The sequence below is a fragment of the Lissotriton helveticus genome, chromosome 2_1, assembly GCF_964261635.1.
Source record: "Lissotriton helveticus chromosome 2_1, aLisHel1.1, whole genome shotgun sequence".
NCBI lineage: Eukaryota > Metazoa > Chordata > Amphibia > Caudata > Salamandridae > Lissotriton > Lissotriton helveticus.
In genome coordinates, this window is record NC_136059.1 from 382,700,433 (window position 1) to 382,725,668 (window position 25,236).

Consider the following 25,236-nt stretch of genomic DNA (forward strand, 5'->3'; position numbering starts at 1 on the left):
AATACTCCAGGTTCAGTCACAGAACAAAAAGTACATTTTAGCAAAACAAACTGATTTTTAGGTTTCGTAACCTGGCGAGGGGCGAAGCCCCTCCCAGATCGAAATCTGTTGTTTTTAATAGTGAGGTTAGGACAGCCTCTGTTTCCAATTGGCTAGCTCCATAAATGGAGGCTAGCCATTGGGAGGCAGAGGCTGTCAATCGCGCTTTCTCACGAAAACGCGATTCGGGGGCGTTTCTGGTGCTTTTTTTAAGCCCCGCCCCTTTGTCCCGGGCCGCGCTGCGATTGGCTGCCGGCCCGGGACACCCCCGTGACGTCATTCCCGGGCCGCGCTGTGATTGGCTGCCGGCCCGGGACACCCCCGTGACATCAGCCAATCACAGCGCGGCCCGGGACCTGACTTGTTATATCTATGGCTCTAGTTAAATAAGTCAACATTTCTACATAGTGGCGAAATTATGTTTTACGAACCTTTCCGGGATATTGTTTAATAGGTTTAAATACATGTACTTATAATGAATTTCACAACAGCAAAAAGTATTAGTGTTGCTTCTTGGTAGATTTATTAGGAAGAAAATTAACAGTGTAAGGTTCTGTATGAGTTTTAGATGATGATAGGATAAAGTACAATATAACGTATATTGTGGAAAGATGGCGGCCATGTTAGTGCGGGTCGCTCGGTTAAAACTCGCGTCCTCTGTTTGTTTCCATGTCTGTCATCTCGCTCTGTTTGGCCTGCTCCCCATGTCTTGCTGGACCCGGAAGTTTGGTCCTACGCTCTATGGGCTCCGGTAAGAAACACTCTTGCTAGCTAATAGTTCCGGAGCACACCTTCCCTACACTGCCCCATGCACGGACTGTGAAGGTTAGTTCCGGGGTGTTGTTTCCAGGGGAGGAGAAAGGACACAGCGCTCGCCAACCAAGAGCCACGTCTAGGCAGAGCGGCTGTCAGGGAGCAGCGGCGGGAGGAGGGAGGTGTCACCGGCGGGCGGCGGAGCAGGTAACGGGTGCGGGGTACTGCCTGGGGGTGCGCGGCTTCTGCCGCAGGGTGTAGTGCCAGAGGGCCCTTGTGGGAGGCACCCCCTGGTTTAGGGGTCAGTGTTGTCACTGGGGTAACGGGCAGCTATGGCGGTTGTGCCCCTGGGCAGAGGGCTTTCTTGAGCTGTTGTTTCCTGGTGAGCCCGTAGAAAAGGCGATCCATACATTCATCCTACCTAGGGGGTGGCTGCACCCCTCAATATCGCATTCTGTTTACCTTCGAGAAGGAGCCCCCACCAGACTACATCTGCACCGCCCCCCTTTCCCTTGAGGGATCCTGCCACTGCCCTGTTCATCTCCAGATCTGTTTAGTTGTTATTGCCTACACATTTATTTAACAGTACTATCAGCTTACAAGGGCACTAGGTTAGCACCCTTTCATTTCTGTTGCTTTGCAGAAATTTAAAGATTTTCTTGGAGTTTCTCGTTGCTCAAATGGGTGTTATTTCTGATATTTATATATTTCCTTCGTCTTCATTGCTCGATATTTGCTTGCAAGAAAGTGTCACTCATAGTCGTTGAATGCCACTCATTGTCGTTGAATGCCACTCATAATTACACTTAAATGATGAAACTTTCACACAGAGGAATCTGAAACTTTGGCAGCTATGCATTCGGTATTACTCACCACTCGTACCCCAGTGACCTGGTTAGGGTTTACTTAGTCATCCTAAGACAGGAGAAGGAGCAAGACCCCAGAGGGTGTGAGGCTGCACATCCACAAAGGGTACTGATGTGCAGGCAGCGTTATCGCATCAGTTTCTTAGAAAGGCCCCTTATACCTTCCCATACAAGGAACAAGATTGACAGTGTCTGTAAGGAGCATAACAGGCCATTAAATAAGGAAACTATTCTGGGGCATGGTGTGGGCAGGGTTGTCCCAATTGTTTTCTTCTTTCTTGACCAGAAGTACAACAGCTACCTTAGGGTGCTGAACATAAGGAATACGCAGCAAACAATATACAAGTATTATAAAAAATACATTGCAGCGATAAAAGTAATGTGATCAGTATTTATATAGTTTCATTGTTATACGCCTTGTTTACTAATCATTCATGTTGAAAATATGAATGAAATATTAGTATATTTGTAGATCTACAGTTATTTTTCATGGACTGTTGTGGTCGATCTGCATGTGCAGTTTAGTTGGTAAATATACATTGCTAGCCAAGCATATAGCTGTTGTGCTTAGTTGCTCTTGTAAAGGGCTAGAATGTTTAAAGCAACTTTTCCTGAAAAGTTCTAAGATGAATGTTGGTATGGTGATGGAAGTGCTGTTAAGTAGGCTGTGTTTTCCAAATGTATGCCTATGGTGCAGTGTTGTGCATTCACGTGTTGTGAGCATGAGAGCGTCAGGGTTTCATGTAGATTGTTCTGCTTGAGAAAGGTGAACTATATATGGACCTTGGAAAGCTGTGGTGTTGTAGTTCTTGTTTTATTAGTCTATGCTTTGCTAAAAATGATTCCTTTGAGTTCTAATAAAGTCTTATTAGTAAATGTAAACCCAAACCACAGAGTTACTTTTAAAATCCCGAGTTTGTGTTTCTCCAGGCTATTCGTTCTTAACCTGTCATGCCCACCTGCATGGACGATTTGCGACTACTGCATCTTATAACCCTCATTGTCTCATGGAACATTTTCAGTGCATTGTTTTACTCACTTTTGTGAGTTATTGCCTCTGCATATTGTGTTCGATGTAAAGTGCTGTAACAACCTAAATTTAGGATGATTAGCACTGTAAAAGAAATTGAGTAGAAAAAAAGTGCCATTTAAATCGTCTTTAGTGCAATTACTCATGCAGATAGATACATCTTACGTTTATACAGTGTGTTCTTAACTCTCTCATACATGGGATGAACAAAGCTGTGGGCCTTTGTTTTCCTCCTTTGTTTTGGCATCTTGATGTTAGGCTTCAGATAGCTCTCAGCAAGGAGGATACTCGAACAAAGGCGAAACCGTTGCATTGTAAATGCTTGTTTTACCTCTGTCTCTGAAAGCAGAGCAAATGTGAGGAGATAACCAGATTTAAAGACCTCTTTAATTCTCACTAAGTGAAAGAGAGACGAAGGTCAAAAGTCAGTTTGTCTTTCTACATTTATTTTTCTTTCTGTGACTTAAGTTAGAGGATTTTGTAAAGTTAATGGTGTGACTATTGAACTGTGTAATGCATGTTAAGTGAAAGGCTGTAGTGTAAGAAGTCAGGCTTTTTCTAAGAACACTGCAAGAGCTATGTGAACTGTTCATAACTAGTGAAATATATTTGAAAGGCTTGAAGACCCATTTCCATAATTCTCTGGTGAAAAAAAAATTTTTATATGATCAAAACTAATAACACTAGGTGATGTGCAATTTTAAATATTTTTGCTGAAACCCAATTTCAAAAATGGTTTCTGCTGTATTATCAGTAAAACTACATGTTAGTGGGAAAGTTGTGTGGCTACTTCAATGGAAAATATGGTATCTATAAACAGTGCACTACTATATGCTTTGGTAATATACTTATGAAAAGTGTGTTTTTAAACATTGACTTGGACTTTTACTGCTCCTGCCCAGATGACAATGCTACTAGTGAAGTAAGAGGCAAGCCAGGGATCGTGTTTACCATATAAATTGACTCTATTCTTGTTATGCATGCAGCAAATATTTAATCTAGTAAATAAAGAGTTTTTGTGCAGCAATATTTGAAGGTGCTCTCATGTGATAATAAAGAAAAACGTGGCTTCATAAGACAAAATATTTGCCTAGGTTCACACAATTTGAGACCAGTACACAGGTTTAGTACACTACAGTTAGGTCGAGTAGCTTATTAAAGTTAATAGACCTGCAGGTCTATTAACATATATATGATTTGATTTTTTGAGCCATGAGCCTTTAGGAAGTAGTTTGAGACCGGCTTTAGCAACTTATTTGCTGGACGCATAATGTGTGTGGGTACTTAAAGTCCTCTCAAAAATGTGCTTGGTTTTATAAAAAAAAAATTGTGAATGAAGTGGAGTGTGTGAGCAAGGAAAATTTTGCTTTCATACTTCCAACCCCTGGATATTGTTATATAATCATCAGCGATTCTTCATGCCTCTACATGTGGCACATTTTTACTGACCTAATATTTATATGCAACTCGAATGTGTGCTGTGGATATAATGGAGTGCAGCGGACATGGTCTTACTAGTGCTGATGGATAGCAGTCTACAATTGGATTCCCAGGTGAAAAAAACAGCGAGCACCTGTCTCTCTGCTTCTAGCTCTGCGGAAGATACTCCAGTTTTTTACCCACTATTGTTAGATCTCAAGTGGTATGGAGTATTGTTCTAAGCAGAATAGACTATTGTAACGCTCTACTTCTATGTGCCCCAGCCTCTTTGACCAAGAAATTACAAAGAATACAGGTCATGGCGGCCAAGTTGGCATTAAATCGACCACGTGGAGCCTCGGCCTCCCTGGCCCTTAAGGACCTACATTGGCTGCCCGTTGTGCAAAGAGTCCAATTTGATGCACTCTGCAGCGTCTACAAGGCAATACACAAAACTGGGCCTAAAGTACTACAAAGAAAATTTGTATGGTACTCTCCTGTTAGATCCTTGTGCTCTTCCTCCGCGAACCTGGACTGTGTCCCCTATGTTAAGAAAGCCCGTATGGGAGGCAGATCTTTAAGTTTCACAACATCCAGACTGTGGAATGCACTGCCTCTGGAGCTCAGACAACTGAACACACTGTCACACTTTAGAAAATAACTGAAAACTGACTGTTTCCTCGAGACTAGTTCTTTGTCTCTCAGTTCTGATACTCGCTGATTGGTAATCTAAGCACGAGGATACCCTTGGGGTGACCGCACCGCTATACAAGTGTACCTTACATTACATGTCTAAAGTACTGCGCGTACAGCGCCTGGATACCCTCCCAGGTGGCAAGCAGCACTTTACAAATCCACTTTACCTTACATTACAGAATGATGGGGCAACATTCTCTCTTCATCAGTTATCTGCAAATAATCTGAAGAAACCCCCAATGACATTTCATCTTATTGCTCTACTTTGCTGCTGCTTGTTAATTAACTTTTCAGCAGTAAATTCCTTGTGCCCATTTTTAGGTCGAAGCACGACCTGCATTCAATGCGAAAGCATTGATTGCAGTGCTTCGACAACTATTGCTACCCGTTTTTGGGAATGTGGACAGGAGAGGGTGCACGAGCGCAGATTTGCTCAGTTTTTACCTCGTGAGCGCGCAAGGCGCCGTGCCCCTCTCCTGCCTCATTCCCTTGGCAAACACACTCCACACTCACGCATGCGCACATACACAGCCATACACAGGCACACACACACTGCATACACACACGCAGACCCACGCGCACACACAGACAGACGCATTCGATCAGACACACGAGCGTACACCCCCCCCCTGCCCCCCCCCCCCCCCACTCACCGGGCTCTTTCGGCGTGTTCCGTGGGCACTCACCGGGCTGTTGCTGGGGATCGGGCTCCTCGCTGCGGCAGTCTCATCTCGTCGCGGCACCAGGGGGCGGGACTTCCTGCCGGAATGCAGGCCCCGCCCCCGTCTCGGCCAAAAGTGCCTGACTTCCGGTTTTCACGGAGCAGGGCTGCGGCGCTGATTTCTTTTTCTTGTTTCTATAGCTTCAAAGACATTAAACGTCTATTCCACCAGATAAGGCGCGCAGCTCCTGCTATAAGAATTATTTCGAGCTCGCGGTCTATTCCCGGGCGCCTCATATGTCAGACAGATTGCATTTCTTTGCGTCAAACCACTCGCTTCCTGAGTTCACAAAAATCAATGGCATCTGTATCTGTCAGACTTTTTCCTCACATACGCAATCAGAATAAATATGTTGCAGAGCTGTTTAAAACTACAAGTTTTTCCTCGCGATCGCACACTTTCATGTCATCTTTTTATCCTGTTCCCTTTGAGGCGGTAATTGCTGCCTGGAGAATACCATTTAGGCTTGAGATGCACAGTGTCGGGACTACACTGTTTGTATGCCTGTAATGCCTGCCTGCCCCGTGTGCCTGCCTTTAACCCATTCTTTCCAGACCGGTTATCAGTAATTCCGTTCTTTTCCTCGGGCTCCATCCACTAAATCCGGTTCCCGAGAACTGTCTCTGACCATGCCCAATCCCCAAGCAGCACTTCTGAAATATCTTTAGCAACGCCCACTGGTAGAGGAGGCACGAGCTGCATACGGACACTATCTATGTCATATCATTTCTCCTTTTGGCTAGAACAGTATTACTGAATAACAAGTATAGGCCACCCCCAAAAAGAACTCACAGGAAATATATGTGTGTATGTATATAAAACAATTGCCGAAAAGGGACGGAAAATAATACACTTGAAATGTAGCTGTAACATCACACGTGACAATGAAAAAAGAAAGGTAGCTGCGAACAGTAAGGGAGGTTGTGTTAATGTGCGCAATAGTTCACTGCGAAAAGTTTCATAAAGTATTCGCCAGGGAAAGAAAATATGTGGGGGAAGAGGGTACTAAAAAGCGCAATACATTCGATTGATACAATAATCCGATCTAGTGATGGCCAAGGGGCCCGCTTGATGACATGGTCACAGAAACATATAACAGTAGGAAATGAACAGAGGCAGAGAGAGAGAAAAACAGGCAGCATATTGTCAAGACTCTGAGGTGCAGACACGGATGCGCTTGTACACAGATAAATGGTGCCAGTTAAGTGCGGGATGACAGTACAGAAAGCGTGCCTGTGCTTGTGGACAGACAGATTCATAAATACAGCGGGAAGAGGCAAGAGGGTGACACATAGAAAGAAAAGGGGGCACAATCAGAATAAGTTCGGGAGTTACATCTTGTTAAAAAAAAAAAAACGAGCATCTCCCGTCCCCATCGTGTGCACTGAACTTAAACCCGCTCGCCCCCGTGCTGCAGAGCCAGCCGCTGTCCTGAAGGGCCGACTCTTGCCAACACTGCTGCCCACTCCATAAAGTGACAAGTTACAAATGACTGTGGGCGTCATATTGTTACATGCTCGTGTCTCCTGTGTCCCAACAAGTAAATAAATGTTACCTTCCCGGACTCGTCTTTGTCGGCGGCCGCTGCTGTCTCCCTTTCGCCCTGCTAGATTGCTCTCTTAAAAGGAGGCAATCTAGTCGCATCAGACAGCACCTCTGGAGCCCACCAGTGCAGACAAAAAGCTATACCTCATGGCGCTATTGCTATTGTAGCAGCATTTTATTGAATCGAAAATGGTTTCGTTACTGCAGCTGCTCAGTGCATGAATAGTGCGTTTTTCTTTTAGAACCAAGAACTTTGTTCAGTATAAGCAGTCTAAACATACATTTGATTTGAAAGCATCCCAGGTCTGCGTTTTACAAAATGATTTTATTATTCCCACGAAAGAGGCAGTTGGGTATTTCTAACCTTGTTTTATCAACTCATCAGTGTATTGATTCAATTACATAGCTTGGCCAGCCTGGTCTCTGTAACAAAGCCCTTTTACTGCCAGACCTGCATTCTCGCCAGCCCCCAATCACAGAAAAGTTAGAATTATTCTGCGGCTCCAATATGCTTCCCAAAAAGGCTTATGTTAAATAAACTCCACCGTGGCCCATTCCTAAAAACCGTTCTCTGCAGGCCAGAGCTTCAGGGTAGGGGTCTTTTTTGCATAAATACAGGCTTGGATGCTTTTGGGGAGATGTTATAACTTGGGGCGTTTTAACACTTTAAAACAAGTCGTGCATAATTTGAACTTTTTCTCCCTTTTAAAGTCTTTGAAGGCAGATTTTGACGCATATGTGTTGTTATCAGATTGATGGGCTAGGTTTGATTGAAGGTTCTTTGTCATGCAAATGTCAGAGGGGTGATGGATGGGCTCAGATATGTGACAGGCTTCAGGAGGTCCTCCGCCATTGGCTCCCCGCCAGAGACACATGTCCTGGGTGCAGGGGACGAGGATTGAAGGCTCGCCATCCATGGAAGGGAACTTTCACAGCTCTGAAAGTCTATCCAAAGGTCTCGGGGCAGGAGGAGTCTTCTCACACAGGTTGTCACTCCGCGGGCAGTGGCAGATGGACAATCCCAGGATGAACTCCTTTTTAGGTCGAGCCTGGAATTCGCATCCGAAGGATGCGTCCAGGTGGAGACTTAATGTTGCCTGTCTCGGGGGAAGGACGGACAAGAGGGTGTTACGCGCTTTTCTGCTGGATTTGGGTGCGCGAACGCGCACGCCCACCCCGGCGCCGTGCACGTCCCCTGCCACAGATTCCCTGAACACACACATACACACATGCACACGCAGGCAGGAAGGCACACACACACACGCGCACCCCCCCCCGCCGCACACACAGGAGCGCACCTACATACACTCACATACAGAGCCCCGCCACCGCCGCATACATACAAGCGCCCCCCGCCCCGCCGCCGCCAACATACAAGCCCTCCAGCGCCACTTACCGCCATTCTAAAGTCAGTCTTGCAGCCTCCGCGGGGCTCTCCCTCGGCCATGGGAGCCCCGTGTCATCCGCACTGCTTGTCTCCGTGGGCGCGTGCACGGGCTTCCGAAGACGGAAGTCCCGCCTCATGGAAGGTTTCGGTTTCGTGCATGTCGCCCTGCCGGACTAACCATGCAAGCACGGTCAGATTGCGCTAATTGTTTTCAGGTCTGTGAGTGCCTTGTTAAAGTAGGATTATTTACGTAATCTTCCTCATCAGCCGCTTTCTGCAGCAAGAACATAATACTGACAAGAAGGAAAGAGTCACAAGAGGATAATGTGCTTTTTTCTACAGCTTCAAAGACATTAAACGTCTATTCCACCAGAAAAGGCGCGCAGCTCCTGCTATAAGAATTATTTCGAGCTCGCGGTCTATTCCCGGGCGCCTCATATGTCAGACAGATTGCATTTCTTTGCGTCAAACCACTCGCTTCCTGAGTTCACAAAAATCAATGGCATCTGTATCTGTCAGACTTTTTCCTCACATACGCAATCAGAATAAATATGTTGCAGAGCTGTTTAAAACTACAAGTTTTCCCTCGCAATCGCACACTTTCATGTCATCTTTTTATCCTGCTGCCTTTGTATTCACTTCTCATCAATCGACAGAGCTCAATTCTGACTTCCGCAGCCCCTTCCAAAATTAACTTTAACATACATACTCCATTTTTAAATGACCCTTGCAAGTTAAAATGCTTTGAGGCCACAGATTAACGTTTCAGTATATTAAACAGAATTTAGCAGTCATTCAGCAATTATAAACGGGAGACTACCTCTTCGCCATCAAAACCGCCTTGTTCGCTCTAAAAGCATATTTCCGGAAGGCCACTGATCGTAGATTCTGACGCGAAATTAAATTTAGGATTAGCTAAAATAAATCTGCTGCAGAGTGAAGTTTGGGCAGAGCAATGAAAACCCTAACTACTTTTCGGAGGTGGAAATATGTGGCTAGGAGACAGGGTCATAAGGCGATATAAACGAATTCTTACATTAGACTCTTGGTGAGGGATACTTTCGCTGGAAGTAAGGTGCATTTGACAATCCAAATGGCGCGTATCTACTTCAACTGACAAGTTAACTTCTGTAGGGGAATTATGCAGTAGGCCATCGTGCAGTGGCTAGCAGGGAGGGGGGGGCTAGATCTGCCCCCGGCGGCACGAGTTTTGGGGGCGGGGCGTGGCCGATGTAATTAAGGGCGTGGCTTAACACATAAGCTAAAAATCTGTGCTTGGCATAGTGTGCCGCTAGACTGGTGTTTTACTGCTTCCGTCAGAAATCTATAATACAACCAGAGCTTTAAGTGGGATGAATAAACTGGGGGGTCTCTCAAAGAGGCTTGGCCAGTGTAATTAAGGGCAGCGCGGCCCCGAGCAGGGAGGCGGGCACAGCGTTTCCTCGGGAATCCCGGTGTACCGTAGTTTCAATCTTCCCATCTGGCTGATCTTCCCCCTCGTTTGTGCGCATGCGTATCAGTAAGAGCATGCGCAGGATGCCGGGTGCTGCAGCAGCGCCAGGATTGTCTGTGGGGTTGCCACTCCAGTGCAGTGCTGTTCCTGAAGAGGCGCCAATGCAGACCAGGAGCAGAGGTGGTCAGGTAAGTTTTCACATTTTATTCTCCCTCGGCCCCCACACGCAACCAGCCCCCCAACTTTATTTATTTATTTACATTCCTCTCCGCTCAACCCTCAAAAGCCCCAGCTGTTTAATTAAATTGCACAACCCACCCTCCCCCTCCCCAGCACGCGTCGATCAGCACGTTATACGTCAGCCAGTATCGATAACTTTCACCAAAGCAAAGTCAAGTCCAATCCAATTTCACACTTCCCAAATTGACCAGAGCGCGGCATGTACTTCGTGTGGGCGCCCGTGTGTAATTTTGTTGTATGTGTGTATGTGTTTGCATGTCTGCGTGTGCTAAACATGCCGCGGCGGTGGCGGCGGCCGGCTCCTCTGGAAGACTTTCACTCGCGCACCACTTTCCGCACTTCTGTACTTTTTAGTCTTTTGGAAAAAAGGGGTGATAAAAGGAAGAGAGCCAGCCACGAGAAATGAATCTTTTCTAAATGCACCGTCTGAATGGAATGCCAAAAAACCTGCTAGTTAAAGCGAGTTTCTTAACCAAGCTTAATATACATATTTACAACAGTACTACTCGACCTGAGAAGCCCCCCTCGGGACAAAGTGTCACTCATAGTCGTTGAAATGTCACTCATAATTACACTGAAATTATAAAAATGTCACTCGTACAAATCTGAAACCTTGGCAGCTATGGGCTTTCACTGCAGGCAGGCCTGGGGGCCAACTTGAATTACCAAGGCTCAAGCCTCACGCAGCCTTCAGCCAGCTGTAGGCCACAGACATTGCGGCCTGGAGGCCAACTTGAATTGCCACGACCCGCGGTGGCTACAGCCTGCCTTCAGCCATCTGTACACCAGAGTCTCCCTGCAAATATACAACACGAAACTCCAGAAATAGTTTAAGACCATACTTACGAGCGCGGAACCAATCTACTGCTTCTGAAGGTGTACAGTGGACTCTTCAGCAGGCATTTGATGGCAAGATCATTTTTTCTTAAGTTGATATGGTGACGTGCATAGTAAGATGTGCAAACCTATTACTTTGCAAAAGAAAGGTTGCTGTTTTCCCAGAATAGAAATCCCAAATACGGTGACTGTTTCATAAATTAATGTAAAGCAAGATCTGTATTACATTTTATTACCTCTTCTGCTTTTACATTCACAATCCTGAAGCACTATGGCATTGAAAATAGTAACCTGCATTAGAGTTGTTTGCCAATATAACTTGAAAGGTAATTCTTGCTAAATGCATGCACAAGAAACTATTTAAAACAAACAGTGCACATTATATTTTATTCCCCAGCATCAGTCCACAGACCTGCAGGTACCGAAACTAACTTTCTGTCGAGTGCTGCTCTCTTTGATACTCTCTCTGTGATTGACGGTCATGCTGACAGCTCTTACCCCCGCAGCGTAGTGGCTAAACTATTAGCATTGTAAATGTTTAAAAACAAAAACATAAATAAAAGGCATTGCCATTTACAATGCCAATAGCTCTAACTTTAATAATGCGAGACCTATTGCATTGCAAATGCTTGTTTAACTCTGCTGGTACAGGTTTTTGTTTATCTTCTGTTGCTTGATGTTCTTAATTTTTTTTATTTCCGCAGGTATCAGGTGATCAGCACACCAACTGATATTTTCATGGTGATGGAATACGTATCAGGGGGAGAACTGTTTGACTACATTTGTAAAAATGGAAAGGTAAGGTTTGTGTACTAGCTCGACCAGTCTTCACCCCACTCCAATTATACTTCTGAAATGTTGGACTTTCTCTTAAGATAGTTGGGGATTCTTTATTCGTCCTTTTTTTCCCTCACTTCTACTTAAATCTAGAATGAAGTTAAACGTATGTCATCGAATTCATCCCATTTTGTTACCGCTGGTGTCTGCTGGTATTTTATATCCCAGAGCCACGGCTCTGATAATAGTTGAATCTATGCTCCTCATACAGTTTGTGGCTCACAAAAAGCACTTTACTGCCTCCTGAACTCTGAGGTTTTTGTTGATCTTCCCTAGAAATAGCCTCTGATGCTGTCTTTTAAATTGAGAGCATAGAACTGGCTTGAACATAGTGGACCCTCTGTCGTATAGTTGAAGTTGCAGAGGCTATCTGGTTATGTTATTGTGATTTATAAAGCGCTACAGCTGCCCCAGCAAAGGGGTGTCCCGGCGCTGATACCAAGCAAGACTGACATAGCCGATAGCACAAACATGGACTAAGATGCAGGGTAAAGGTAAGTCTTAGTAGCCTTCCTAAATTCTAAATAGTTGCTCAAGCACAAATCTGCACAGGGAGTGTGTTCCAGAGAGAGGCAGCTCTGTAACGGAAGGAGCAGCCACTGGCACAAACTTTTTGTGTCCGGGGAACCAGCACCAAGTGTTGGCCCTGTGAGCGAAGACATAAGCTGTCCAACTGATGTGTGTACAGTCATAAAGGGACATATGGCAACAGAAGATTGGCCCCGATAGAAGGGGTGGCCAGTTTCAGAATCTTGAAAGAAATACATAAGGTTTTAAATTCAATGCGCCTGGCCACAGGTAATCAATGAAGCCAGCGGATGGTATAGGACACAGAACAGGGCCTGCGCAAGCCTAAAAGGCTTCTTGCTCCCGCATTCTGTGCCCTTTGCAGCCTCAAAACCTCCGCCTTGTTGGACAAAAGATAAAGAAAGCAGGCATAGTCTAGTCTGCACAATATTGTTGCCTGGATGATAACCTGACGCGTGGGTGTGTCAAAGAAGCCCAGCAATGGTCTGAGCCCCCGTAAGAGTCCAAAACAAGTCCCTGCCATTTTTTTGGTTTATACTCTGTAGTTTAAAGAGGAGTCCAACCAAATCCAATGATTTCTTACTACCTGCTTGGGGGAGGGGGGCTTGCCCAGACTGGCTGGCCACCAGAGATCGCTCCACTGACCATGGTCCTTTCCCTCTAACAATACCTCAGACTTGTTGGAACTCAGCTAGAGACAGTTGGCAGTCATCCCCCCCTTCACTGCCGCAAGGTCACCCTGAAACTTGAGGGAGTCCCTCTCTGTATTATTTGAGAGTGCCACCACCAGCTGTGTATCATCCGCGTAGGAGACCATGGTCAAGCCCCTGCTAATGGCTACTGCGGCCAATGGTTGAACATAGATATTGAATAGCAGGCGACTAAGGGAAGAACCCTGTGGCACCCCTTGTTTGACAGGGTGTTCGCCGGAGGCAAACGGGGGAAGCTGTTACCGAAAATGACCTCTCATGGAGGAATGAGGCAAGCCAGAGCCGAGCCAGAAATTCCTGCCTCCTCCAGGCATCTCAGCAGTATGTCATGAGACACCGTATCAAACACGGCGCTTAGGTCCAAGGATCAGCGCTGATGTTTGCCCAGCATCCATTGCTGACCAGATAAGTTCGGTCACAGCCAGGAGAGCAGACTCTGTGCTGTGGCCAGGTCGAAAGCCGTTCTTGGAAGGGCCATAAAATCCGACCGCAGGGAGTTCACATATGCCTCCGTAATCTTTGCCGCCCAAGGGCGCAGAGAGATGGGGCGGTAGTTTTCTGGTTTGGCCGGATCCAGCGTAGGTAAGTAGAGGAATTACCTTGGCATGTTTCCAAGCCCTCTGCCCAGTAGATGTGCCAAGGGACCCATTTATCACCTGAATCAAGGAAGGTAAGCTTGTCTGCAGTACTTTCTTGAATTGATCTGGTTTAAGTGGGTTGACGGGGTATCCTGACTTGACCCTACTGCAGAGTGCTACAAGCTGATCTACTGGAATCGGTGTAAAGGTATGTAGAGTATTAGCCTTTTGACCACAGCGTGCCACTGGCACGTTACTATGTGTGGCCAGAAAGGACCTGTAGATATCATCCACCGTTTTAACAAAAAAGGTGGCAAGGTCTTCGCACTGCTTATTGGACTTAATACTCGACCCAGCGGAGGTTTGCTTGGATTGCAAGCTGGCGAGTATTGAGAACGTGCTCTTAGATGGATTAGCACTCTTGTGAATTTTATTAGCAAAAAAAGCCGCTCGTGCCAGAGATATGGCCTTGTGATACCTTTTTAATTGCTGCCCGATAGATATCTTTTGCAGCAGGACTAAAGTCTCTTCTCCATATCCGCTCCAATCTCTTACATCCCTTACGCATATCGGAAAGTTCAGTCTTAAAACATGGTCGCGTTTTTATTTTGCGATTGATAGACCATTTTTTTGGGATTAAGCTGGCTAGCGGGTGGCTTATCCACTCAGAAAATACCCTTTGTGCCTCATTGGGATCCTCTGGCAAACTTGGACAAGTAGCCGAGAGGCAGGCATCAAGGTGTTCCTAGTTCCATTTGTGCCAGGGCCGTTTTAAGGAGGTCGTCTGATCCTCAAACTGGGCAGGGATTAAACCATGTAGTGACATTAAAAGCAAGAAGTGGTCCATCCATCCCATCATAAAGGGCGCTTGCATTGTAATCTGAGGAATATTAGTAAAAAATGGGGTCTAATATGTGCCCTGCAGTATGTGGCGGACCCGAGACCAGCTGCATCAACTGACATGCTGCAAGGTCAGCTACAAAATTCACCATATCCGTGTCCTCCAGATTATCCAAATGGAGGTTCAAATCCCCCAGGACTGTGAAGTTGGCGGAATTAACCTCCAATGTACTGACCATATCCACCAGAGCTTCCCTAAAACCGAAGGATGGCCCCGGGGTCCGATAGACTACCAGCTGAGACATAGTATAATTCAGGCTCAAAGTGACCTTGAAATGTGCACACTCGCAACCGGTAACCACCTGCTTAGTAAAAGCATGGGTAGCAGGATTCAAAAATAATAGCTATACCCCCACCTCTGGATGCTTTATTAAGCGAGAGGATGCTATATCCCGCAGGAAGCGCAAGGCCTGGTACAGCTGTCATAGCGACTGAGAGCCATATCTCGGTAGGAAAGAGGACGTCTGGAGAGGCATCCGCTAACCGGTCAAAAACATCAGCATGATGTTTAGCTATGTGAGGAAAAAAAGCACAAGGGGTGCTGCTGTGTATAGTAGGAATGGGTATTTGAGGCAATTTATCTCGTCACCTTTTTTGATTGCTTATCGGGGTCACCCTGTATATTTCACTTTGCTGTGGTAATGTTTATGATATTTTGAAGTGGGATCTTCAAGTGACACTAGATGTCTTTAATTTGTGCTCGCTGAGCTGTGAACCAGGAGTGCTTCTGAAATGTTTTCTTGATGTACATGCTTACCTGTGCTGGCTTTTCTTTGTCCCTCTCCCCGCCTTAACATCATATCCTATGCCGACGACACCCAGCTCATTCTCTCCCTCACCAAGGACCCCACCACCGCAAAACTCAACTTCCAGAGAGGAATGCAAGAATTTGCAGTCTGGATGACCAACCGCTGCCTAAAACTACGCCGAGAAAACAGAAGTCCTCTTCCTTGAAAACACTCCTTCAGCATGGGACAGCACCTGGTGACCCACAGCCCTTGAAAGCCCCCCCCCTACCATGACAGACCATGCCAAAAACCAGCGTGTCGTACTCCATCACTCGCCATGAACCGACCAGTCAACTCAGCCACCTCCAACTGTTTCAACACCCTCCGCAAGACATTCAAATGGACCTCCCCTTGAGTTGAGGAAGACACTTACCCACGCACTCCTCACCAGCAGACTGGACTATGGCATCGCACTCTGTCGTCATCAACAATTCCCTACTCTCCAAACTATACAGAACACCGCAGCCAGACTCGTCCTCTGCATCTCCTGGCACAAACGCATCAGCCAACACCTATGGAGACTCCACTGGCTCCCCGTGGAGAAGAGTCCCCTACAAAATCCTCACCCATGCCTACAAATGCCTCCACAACAACGGACCCAAATACCTCAACAACAGAATAAACTTCCACGTACCCAAAAGAAACCTGTGATCATCCAACCTCGCACTGGCTGAAACACTGCTCATCCACAGAGCCAGATCAGGCAGAAGATCGTTCTCTCACAATGCTGCCAAGACCTGGAAGGAGCTACCGGCAGACATCAGACGTGCCCCCTCTCAGAACACCTTCAAGAAGACGCTCTAGACCTGGCTCTTCGGCTGAAGGTAGCTGCATACCCACTCCCTCCCCCACCCCCACCCCCATGAGACCCTCAATGGTGAGTAGCACGCTTATAATTCCCTGATTGATTGCTAGATTTGGCTACTCATTGAGGGAATCAACTTTTGGTTAAGTACCAACACAGTGCATGTATTTTCAACCATTTTCACAAGTGTGCCCCTCCTCACCCTTCCACCCCCATTAAAACGCACTATTGCTCATCTCGTGCCCAGATGGCGCTTTCTCTGGCCACCCTCCTTGTTGCTTTTATCCTTGTGCTGCTTTCCCCTTCTTCTGGCTTTGTTTGTCTTAGCACCCAGTTTCCTTGTCGTCTAGGCATGTAGTCTCAATTCTCGATTACACACCCACCCTCTACCACGAAAGGGCTGGTAGGTCTTCTGCTGCTGGCAATAGCAATGTATTTATTGCCAGTGTTTTTTTTCTGAAAAGCCTGCCAAAACCTTAAAACCTGCGAGTTTGTTGGTGGAACTGCAGAACAGTGAGAGCCCCCCCTCCTCCCAAATCAAGAGATCTGGGTTAAATCCATTGTTCTTTTGCTGACCATGCCACTCCAGTTTAGACCCAGCCATATGCAAAGCAGTCTTGACCCTCTGCCTCATGGGAACAGTCCAGACCGAACTGCCAAGCCAGGTTCTCCCTGGACCGGAAACAAGCATCCATGAGATCGGTTTCCAAATAGTCTTGAGCCGCAGAAGGGCATTTCATTAAGGTTTGTTGGGAGAGAAGTCGGTGGAATGAATCCAGTTGTGGCGCCGAAGCACCATGCAGGTACCAAGTGCCCTACCCAGATAGTTGTTTGTATCCAGGGGTCAAGCAAACTGTGCACTTCGCTGCATGCCGGTCCTTAAAAGGGAATGGAGATGTAGTGTGGGCCATATATCGGCCAGGACAAAAGATGTGCCGCTCTGGCCCACAGCGCATAAGAGTATCTGCTTTGAAGGCAACTTCTATTGACGGACATGAGGACATGGCTGGCAGGTGAAAATGTTTCACGAGCGTCTCCATTCGGTTGGACTCCTTGTCGGAGGGATCGGGGTACGGGCCGTGTTGGGATTAGTTGACTAGTGGATGCTTGAGCAGAAAATCAAGATCTCCCAGAGCAGGTTGATGCTGCCTCGTCACTTGTCTGTTTTTACTGGTTGAGCAAGATCCTGGCTTCGTCCAGATGCCAAACACTAAATTAGTAAAGGCCTCATTGAATGTGAGCATAGATTCTTGGGTCATTTGACCTGGATTAAACATCCTGGTCAAGACATTCACTTTCAGCTTTGTTGTTGGCGGAGTAACTTCCAAAATGTCTGCCACCCACCTAATCACTATGACAAAGGAGACAGACTCTTTTGTTGCTATTCTTGGTTTAGGAGAGGAAAGCCAGCATTTCTGAGAAGGTATCCAGGCTACAGGCATCTTGCAAGTCTAAAAATGATGTTCTCATCATTGTTGTAATCCTGTTGTTGGGAGGTTTCAGGTTCCGAAAGGGAAAACAGCCATGCATGTATCGGTGAGAGGGTGGTGGAGGGGTTTTGGAAACTGTGTCCTATTAAAACTGTTGCATCTGGTTCCTAAGTTGATGCCCGGTGTTGTGGTGCCAGTCTGGTTTGACACCGACGTTTGAGCTAGGGAAGATGGGCTGGAAAGAGAGCTGGAGTGGCGCAGCTGATGACTGGGACGGATCCACCAGCATTACCCAAACTCAAGACCACCTCTGATGATTCTTAGGGCGCAAAGGTGCTTTGAAGGGATCCGGTGGAGTACTGAGTATTCTGTGTAATGCCTACTTGAATTCAAGTGGGTTTTGATGTGTTGTCGAAGCCCTGGGAAATTTTGGATGTGTCAGGCCCAGTTGTAGATACGGGTGTAAGTTTGGGAGGGGGACAACAAATAATGTGGCCCTGAGGCACTCTGCACGTTGCATAACTCTAAACGATGAGAGTAGCGGGTGAATGTGACCCATGCTTGGCCTTCTTGGATTACTTCCACTTATCTGAACTCCTGGATTTCAAAGATGAATGGTCACAGGAGCATACCCGGCACTGTAGTTCAGCTGCACCATCGACCTCCACCGGGTCATTTTGTCTTACTCCAGTCCTGCCAAGCGTCACGCATCAGGTGTGACGCCCACGCATTTCAGTGCGGTGATCCGCATCACCGCACTGAAATGAATTGTCACGCATTTTGGCGCCTGTGCCCGGGTTCTCTGCTGCTCCCGAGACCGTGCTGCTGGCTGAGCTGAGTCCAAAATAGTTAACAGGCGATCTGCTCTCCCCAGGCAGCTACCTGCTGTGTTAGTTACCCTGGAAACAATTAATCAATGCGGCAAGCAGCTGCGGCGCCGGCGCGGCGCCCGGCAACAGTCAGTTTCATCACACTCTCGCACTAGTAAGGGGGGAAAGGGGCTGCTCTCCTAGGAGTCGATAGTACTGCTGTCAATCAGCGTGGCACCATGGGGTCGGGATTTTAATCCGGATGTGCTGGCAGTAGAATGCCGTCACGTCCGGAGGAGGAAAAGGAAGTAGGCGGCAGAAGCGGCGGGGAATCTGAATGAGCAGGAGCATGAGGGAGCATGAGGCAGCACGAGAGACATACTCGAGTCTCATCAGGCAGGCCGGCCCCTGCTACCGCGAGGGGGAATTAATCGAATTTGCTGCGGGTGGCCGGCTTTCACACTGCACCAAGTAGCATGCCTCTGGTGCACCCGTGAAGGAGGCGCCGGCCTGTCACTCCGCACTACCGGGGAGGCTTGCACAGCACCCTGCACAGCGGAGCATGGTTCTGCTCCCGACGTGAGGCGCACTGCACCGAGGAACATGGAACTGCACTGTCCGCTGCACTAAGGAGCATGGCACTGCACGGCGACCTGCACTGCTGCATCTGGGGGCTGCTGGCCCTGCTGCACGGCTGCTCCGGCGGCACGGAAGGTGAGTGTGAGCCGGAGGAGCGGCGGAGGGGGTGCATGTCAGTTCAGCTAAAGTACTTTGTATTGCAGGGGAGGGATGTGTAGGAGGAGGGATAGGGGCCAGAAGGGTGAAAGGGAGGGGTTGGGAAAGAAGAGTGTTAGGCAGGAAGTGTGTGTGGGCCAAGAATGTGGGAGAGTAAGTTTGACAAGTAAAAGGATGAGTTTTGGGGCAGAAAAACAATAGGGATACGAAGCGGGAGTGAAAGTGAGAAGGCTGTTAGTGCAAGAAGTGATCTGTTAGGGCTTGTATGAGAATTAGGAGGTGTGAGCAAAGGTGGGGGAAAGTGAATACGTGGGATCTGCGAAGGCCATGTGTGAAAGGGAATTGTTGACATAGTTCACAGGAGTATTTACCGGTGTTCGGCATCAGCTTTGGCAGCGAGTGAGTGATCTGGCAAGAGGACAGTGGGATCTGGTATGAAAATGAGGGTGACGAAAGTGTCTTATGATGGGACTCTGAATTATCTGTTAAGAGAACATTGAGTGAGCGATCTGATAAAACCGCAGTAGCAATCTGGTAACCGGGCTGTGAGAGTAAGTGTGAGGGTCCCAGTTAGAGGAAAGCGAGTTTGAGGGATTTTTATAAAACGGTGGGGAGAGTGAGTCATCTGGTGAGACAGGGAGCGAGTGAGGAATCTGGCGAGTGGCTGGGAAGATGCGAGGGATCTGGTAAGAGGACAGTGAGAGCTACTGCAAGGGGTCTGTTATGAGGGCAGTGAATTCGAGTGATCTGCTATCTTGACATTTAAAGTTCGAGTTCTGGTGAGTGGACACGAGTGCTTATTGTGATGTCAAACTACTGTGAAAATGAGGGCTCTGATTAGAGTACATTGAGTGAGAGATGCAAGAGTGAGAGATATGGGAGTTGTGACGAGAGAACATTGAGATATTTGGCAAAGACAGACAGTGCTGAATTAAAACAAAAACTTAGGGCCCGAAGTTTTTCTGGGGAGCTCCCAGCCGCTCTCCACCGCTGCTGGTAAAACCAGGTGGTGTCAAATAGAAAGGCTGCTTAGTCTTTCTTTATTTCACCTTAGGTGACGGTCTCTTCCTTCCACCTACTACGACAGCCGATGCCCATCACCTGCAACCACCGGCACAAACAGGCCTGGGCACAAATTAAGCACTATTACGTGGACAGTCAGAGTTGGGAATCTGGGAGGACAGCGTGGGGCAGGCCGGTGTAAGCTCTCCACATTACATGAGTGCGCGAGTCGCTTCAGAAGACGGGCCCCAGGGAAGGGGTGGGCTGTGAGTCAGGGAGTCGAAGCACTATGGAAGAATTAAGGGAGGAATGGGGATGAGCTTCGCTGCGCAACACTGCAGCCTCAGTGCCCCACCTTGAGGACTGCGAGCGGCCGCGAGGAGTGTCGACTCGAGTGGCTGCCAGGTTGAAGACAGGCTGCGGCAGAGTGAATACATCGTGGCTGGGCAATGAGTGCAGTAAGTGACCAGTAGGATCGTCACTATACTAAGTGAAAGTCCACGCCGCCGGTGTTACTATAGTTACATGGCACGTGCTGAATCATGCTTGCAAAAATATTTGGTACTTGGTAGCACTGCCGATTAAGTATAAGGGCCAACTAAAGTAAATGATGTGGAAACGTAAGTACGTTGTGTTAAAACTTTTAGGTAGCACTGACTCAGAGATGGTGTTGTATGTATGTAGGTTAGGTAGCAAAATCCAGACTATAGCAATTATGAGCAAGGTTGGCGGTCACAGATGGTTAAACCTCACTCTAAAACAGCACGTTCCTACAGACAAACTGGAAGCAAGTGATGCTGCAGTAAAAAACTAGAGTAAGATGTCTAAGCAACATGATCTTATCAATTTCTGTTCACGGCCAGCCTTCTTGGATAATTAGTTAGTGTCCTTCCATTTGTGTCTCTCTGCAACAGTTTCTTGTTGCTCAAATGGCTGTAATTTCTGATATTTAGAAGTTTCACTCGTCTTAATTGCATGATTTTTGCTCGCGAGAAGGTGTCACTCATAGTCATTGAAATGTCACCCATAATTTCACAATTTTTAAAAAAATGTCACACATGGCAATCTGAAACCTTGGCAGCTATGTTACTCTGAAGTGTCATGATCGCAAGTTTGTCTTGCATGGCCGCCAGTCACACGACCCCGACTCATTCCCGGAGCCGAGGCACCAGAGGCAGACATTGTAGGTCTCTTGTTACGACGTTTGTCAATTGCAGCCCTTGCAATGCTTACAGCATGTCGTTTGGGTCAGTGACATGTCCCTTGCGCACTGAACAATTTGAGGGAAAAAGAAAACTGTCAACCTGACTGGATTCAGTGGAGCTCCGGGTCCGCGTCAGTAGGCGCGGAAAGGAACAGCCTGAAGTGTGCTGAGGCGTTGGGAGATGTAATGGCCCCGGGAATAGGCGTGGCAGATCAGATGTGGAGTTAAGATATTCTTTGGGTATACACGCTTTGCACTATGCTTTTCTTTGCACATTGTTCACTTATTTTCACTTTCACTGCGTCGCCACTTGTAACACCGTTCCACGTTTTGGAATTGTCTCTTTACTCGCGCAATGTATGGGCAGTTTAAGAATCCTTAAAATAATTTATTGTGGTAGCAGGGTGTTTGAATGGCATAATCCCTGCAAATGTATTTGTTTGAGTGAATTCCTCTGGGGGGAGAGAGTCTTTCATTACCCTTTTCGTTTTATTGTTGCTTTGAGTAATTTATTTTGCCATTCACTTATGTATATAGATTTATGTTTTTTGACCGTGCTTGTTTTTGTTGTGTGAGCTTAGGCGAAGTGGGTGATTATGCAGTGGAATTTGGGGTTTGATGCTTGGAATGGAGTCACTGTAGGGGCTGCCCTCATGATTACTGGATGGCTGAGTCATTTCTCTTCACAGTACTTGGATAAGTGTCCTTGTATTGTCATCTCCTTATTTGTGGATAGTTCTGAACCCTTTGTTAATAAACCTGTTTCTTCAGTATTTTGAGCAGTTTTGTGCAGATCCGTAATGGGGAAAGATGGAAATCAAACCGTAGCGGGCGAGAGAACCCAAAATTTGTGTCTTATTCAAATTCCCATAAGAACCTTTGGCTACCAATAACTAATCCGGGATTTTTTTGTAATTCTAGATCGCAAACTTAACTCAAAATAACTGTAATTATGTGAGCGAGTTGTGAACTGAAATTAGTTTTTTGTATGGACTCCTGCTGCCTCCCCCAGTTCACATCCATGTTGCCTTCCTCTCCTTTGTTTTCCCTTCTCTGGTCCCTTTAGGTCAATATAGCTTCCCATTTCTGTAGTCTTATGCTGTTTGTAGCTTGCTGTGATTTCCCTTCTATGTATATTAATTTGCCCTCTTTACTAGACTTTAGTAGGTATACATGTCTTCCCTGGGACTAGTTATTCTTCTTCATCCAAAAGCGAAGCTGCATATTACTGCTGCCATAATCTGATTTCCTTGAACTTTTTACTATTACTCGAGATCTGGAACTGTATGTTAAAGGTAACATTCAAGGCCTGTGATACTGTTACATGCCTATTGAAAGATTTGTCAGATCTGAGAGCCGTTGGTGTATGGGCTGTTGTCTTTCCCTACGACTAACTATTAGACTAGGCACTATCTATGCATGTGGTTTCCACCCTGATATGGATCAGACTTGGGAGGGAGGATTGAGATGTTCGGATCCACAGCCACTAGCTTGCAAAAGACAGTTTACACAAGTTGAGAGTTCCATAGCCCCAGGGAGTACTGGGCGCATTCCATGAACCTACACTTTGCACACTAATCGGTGTCAAAATAAAAAGTTTATTGCCCAGCACTCCTGAATCATGAAAAGTTTGTAAGAGACCTAGCTAGTGAGTGTGCTGTAAGATGCGCTAATCTCTTCCCCTGAAGTCAGACAGACATCCTCTTAAATATCATGCATATACGTTGGCTATCCATTCTTCTTGCTCAACTCACTGGTGGTCCAGAATAATTCTGAAGTGGCCGATCATCCTGCTTTGGAGATGTCGAGTGTTCCACCTCGTATGGGTGAATCCTGGAGTTTTGTTTCCTCTCTGGACAGGACACACATAGACTTGCAGCCTAGCTGTTTGGCTGTAGTGGCCTAGGGACACACCTTTCAGAAAGGTGTATTGAGTGCAACAGAAAAAGTCAGCTGCATTCTTATCCTGTTAAATCTGGGAGCTGGTGTGGCTGAGCTGCTGCAAGGTGGTGCACCAATTGGGCGCCATTTTGACTCACTGGTGAAGCCTTCATACTGTGTGTGCGCGCTAATAGGGCCCTGCTGCAGAGAGGTGAGGCCTTGTCTGTGCTCACGGCATGCACACTGGGAAACTCTTAATGGAGGACCTAGTATAGACTGCTGACCCGTCTGTCGCTATAGATTGGGTTAGGAGGCTTCACTTCACTTTGCTGACAGGTAACGTGTGTACAGCAAACCTGCTCTGATATCCTGGATCTAATGGTGTGGGCTAATGAGTGGTGGTAGGTGTGACCTTGACTCCCCCTTTCTGGTGAATTACCAATGGACTGTACACACAAGAAAGTAGATAGGGAGGGGAGGGTCCAAGGAAGTTTAAAGACCAGCAAGGATTGGTTCCCCAATTAATAATAAACACTGAAAAACCCTTGGGTCTAATTGCCAAACAGAGGAAGAAACTAGAGATTAACTCATGATGCTTGTGGTAGCCCGTGGCGGGACCAGATTTTTCTGCAACAAGGGGAATCCAAATGATGAAGCTTGCCACCTACGGTGGGTGAGGGATTTTGTCCTAACAAGGGCATCCTACATAGAGCATCTACAAAGCATCTACAAAGAGGAACTCTAAAGTGACAATGCTATTCAGATGCTTCTCCCCATTTATACTACTGCAACGCAGAAGATAATTTATTGATGGTATTATAGGAAAATTCAGAGAAGGAAATTAAAATACATAGTGTTTCCAGATAAATTTAAAATTCTGTGCGATGGATAATTGTATCTTTTCCAGACTTAGATCTTCTAGATATATGGAGAGGCTTACATCTGAACACTCTTATTTGGCAATGCAGGGAATGTGCACTAGAATAGGTTATTTGCTTTCGGGAGCGCATGGGCTGAAAGAAGTAGGAGCTAAATACCAAAATTGGGTTCGATAGGGCCAATCTCCATTAAAATTGCTTTTGGTTGTAGAGAACTGTGAACTGAAGTACCAACATGATGTCTCCTATTGAACAACCTGTCCATCGAGCCACTGGTCACCGACTGTAGTGCCATATTTCATGGAGGAAGAAGGTACGACTACATCAAGGAGCACTGCGTGGGAGGCATTGAAGGTGGTGTGAAGTATGGCTATGTGCAGGGTTTTCATTATACGAAAATAACTTGAGGATGTAGGGACGAAAATAGAAGCAGAAATACGTATGTCTGCAGTCGAAGTCTTGGCCCTTTTAATAGGTTACTGTTGCAAAAGTGGCAAGACTGCTCATATCTGCAGAGACTGTGTGTGTATATGTATATATATATATATATGTGTGTGTGTGTGTGTGTGTGTGTGTGTGTGTGTGTGTGTGTATATATATGTATATATATATATGTATATATATGTATATATATGTATATATATGTATATATATGTATATATATATATGTATATATCAAACAACAAATTGTCCTGTCGCAACGGGAGCTCTGTTCCGGTGGGTGCACGCGAAGAGACCAGGGCAGTGTCTCTGGTTAATCCAATACAAGAAAGAGTATCACGGCACACTTCTTGGTTTTAACGCAGTTGTTTATTCAAACGTGACACAACACCGCCTACGCGTTTCGAACCGTAGTTCCTGCTCACGGTAGTGATAGTGATTAGTCCCTTTTTACTTTCCACATTTATATCATTACACACCCCATTAATTATCTGGGGCATGATGGTACTTGTAGTTATACATATATTATCACTATGCATTGCATCATGCATTACAATATGCGGGTTATGCACATCAACGAGGACTATTTTTGTTACTGCATTGGAAAGCGTGCCTAATTTTAAAGGATCCTTCGCTTCCGTGACTCGTGATGCACACGTGCGTGTTAAATCAGCCAACATAGTACCTGATGGGTGATTTTGTGCGTAACTTAAGACTATAATG

The 25,236-nt window shown here is 46.4% G+C and overlaps 1 protein-coding gene across 1 annotated transcript in view; it reads left to right on the forward strand.

Moving 5' to 3' along the window:
• The window catches only part of PRKAA1 (protein kinase AMP-activated catalytic subunit alpha 1), a 222,908-nt gene that overhangs the window by 109,480 nt on the left and 88,192 nt on the right, over window positions 1–25,236 (forward strand). Inside the window, exon 3 of the mRNA XM_078674999.1 lies at window positions 11,692–11,785. Within this exon, the coding sequence (XP_078531125.1) occupies window positions 11,692–11,785 (94 nt within the window). The remainder of the gene's footprint in view (window positions 1–11,691; window positions 11,786–25,236) is intronic.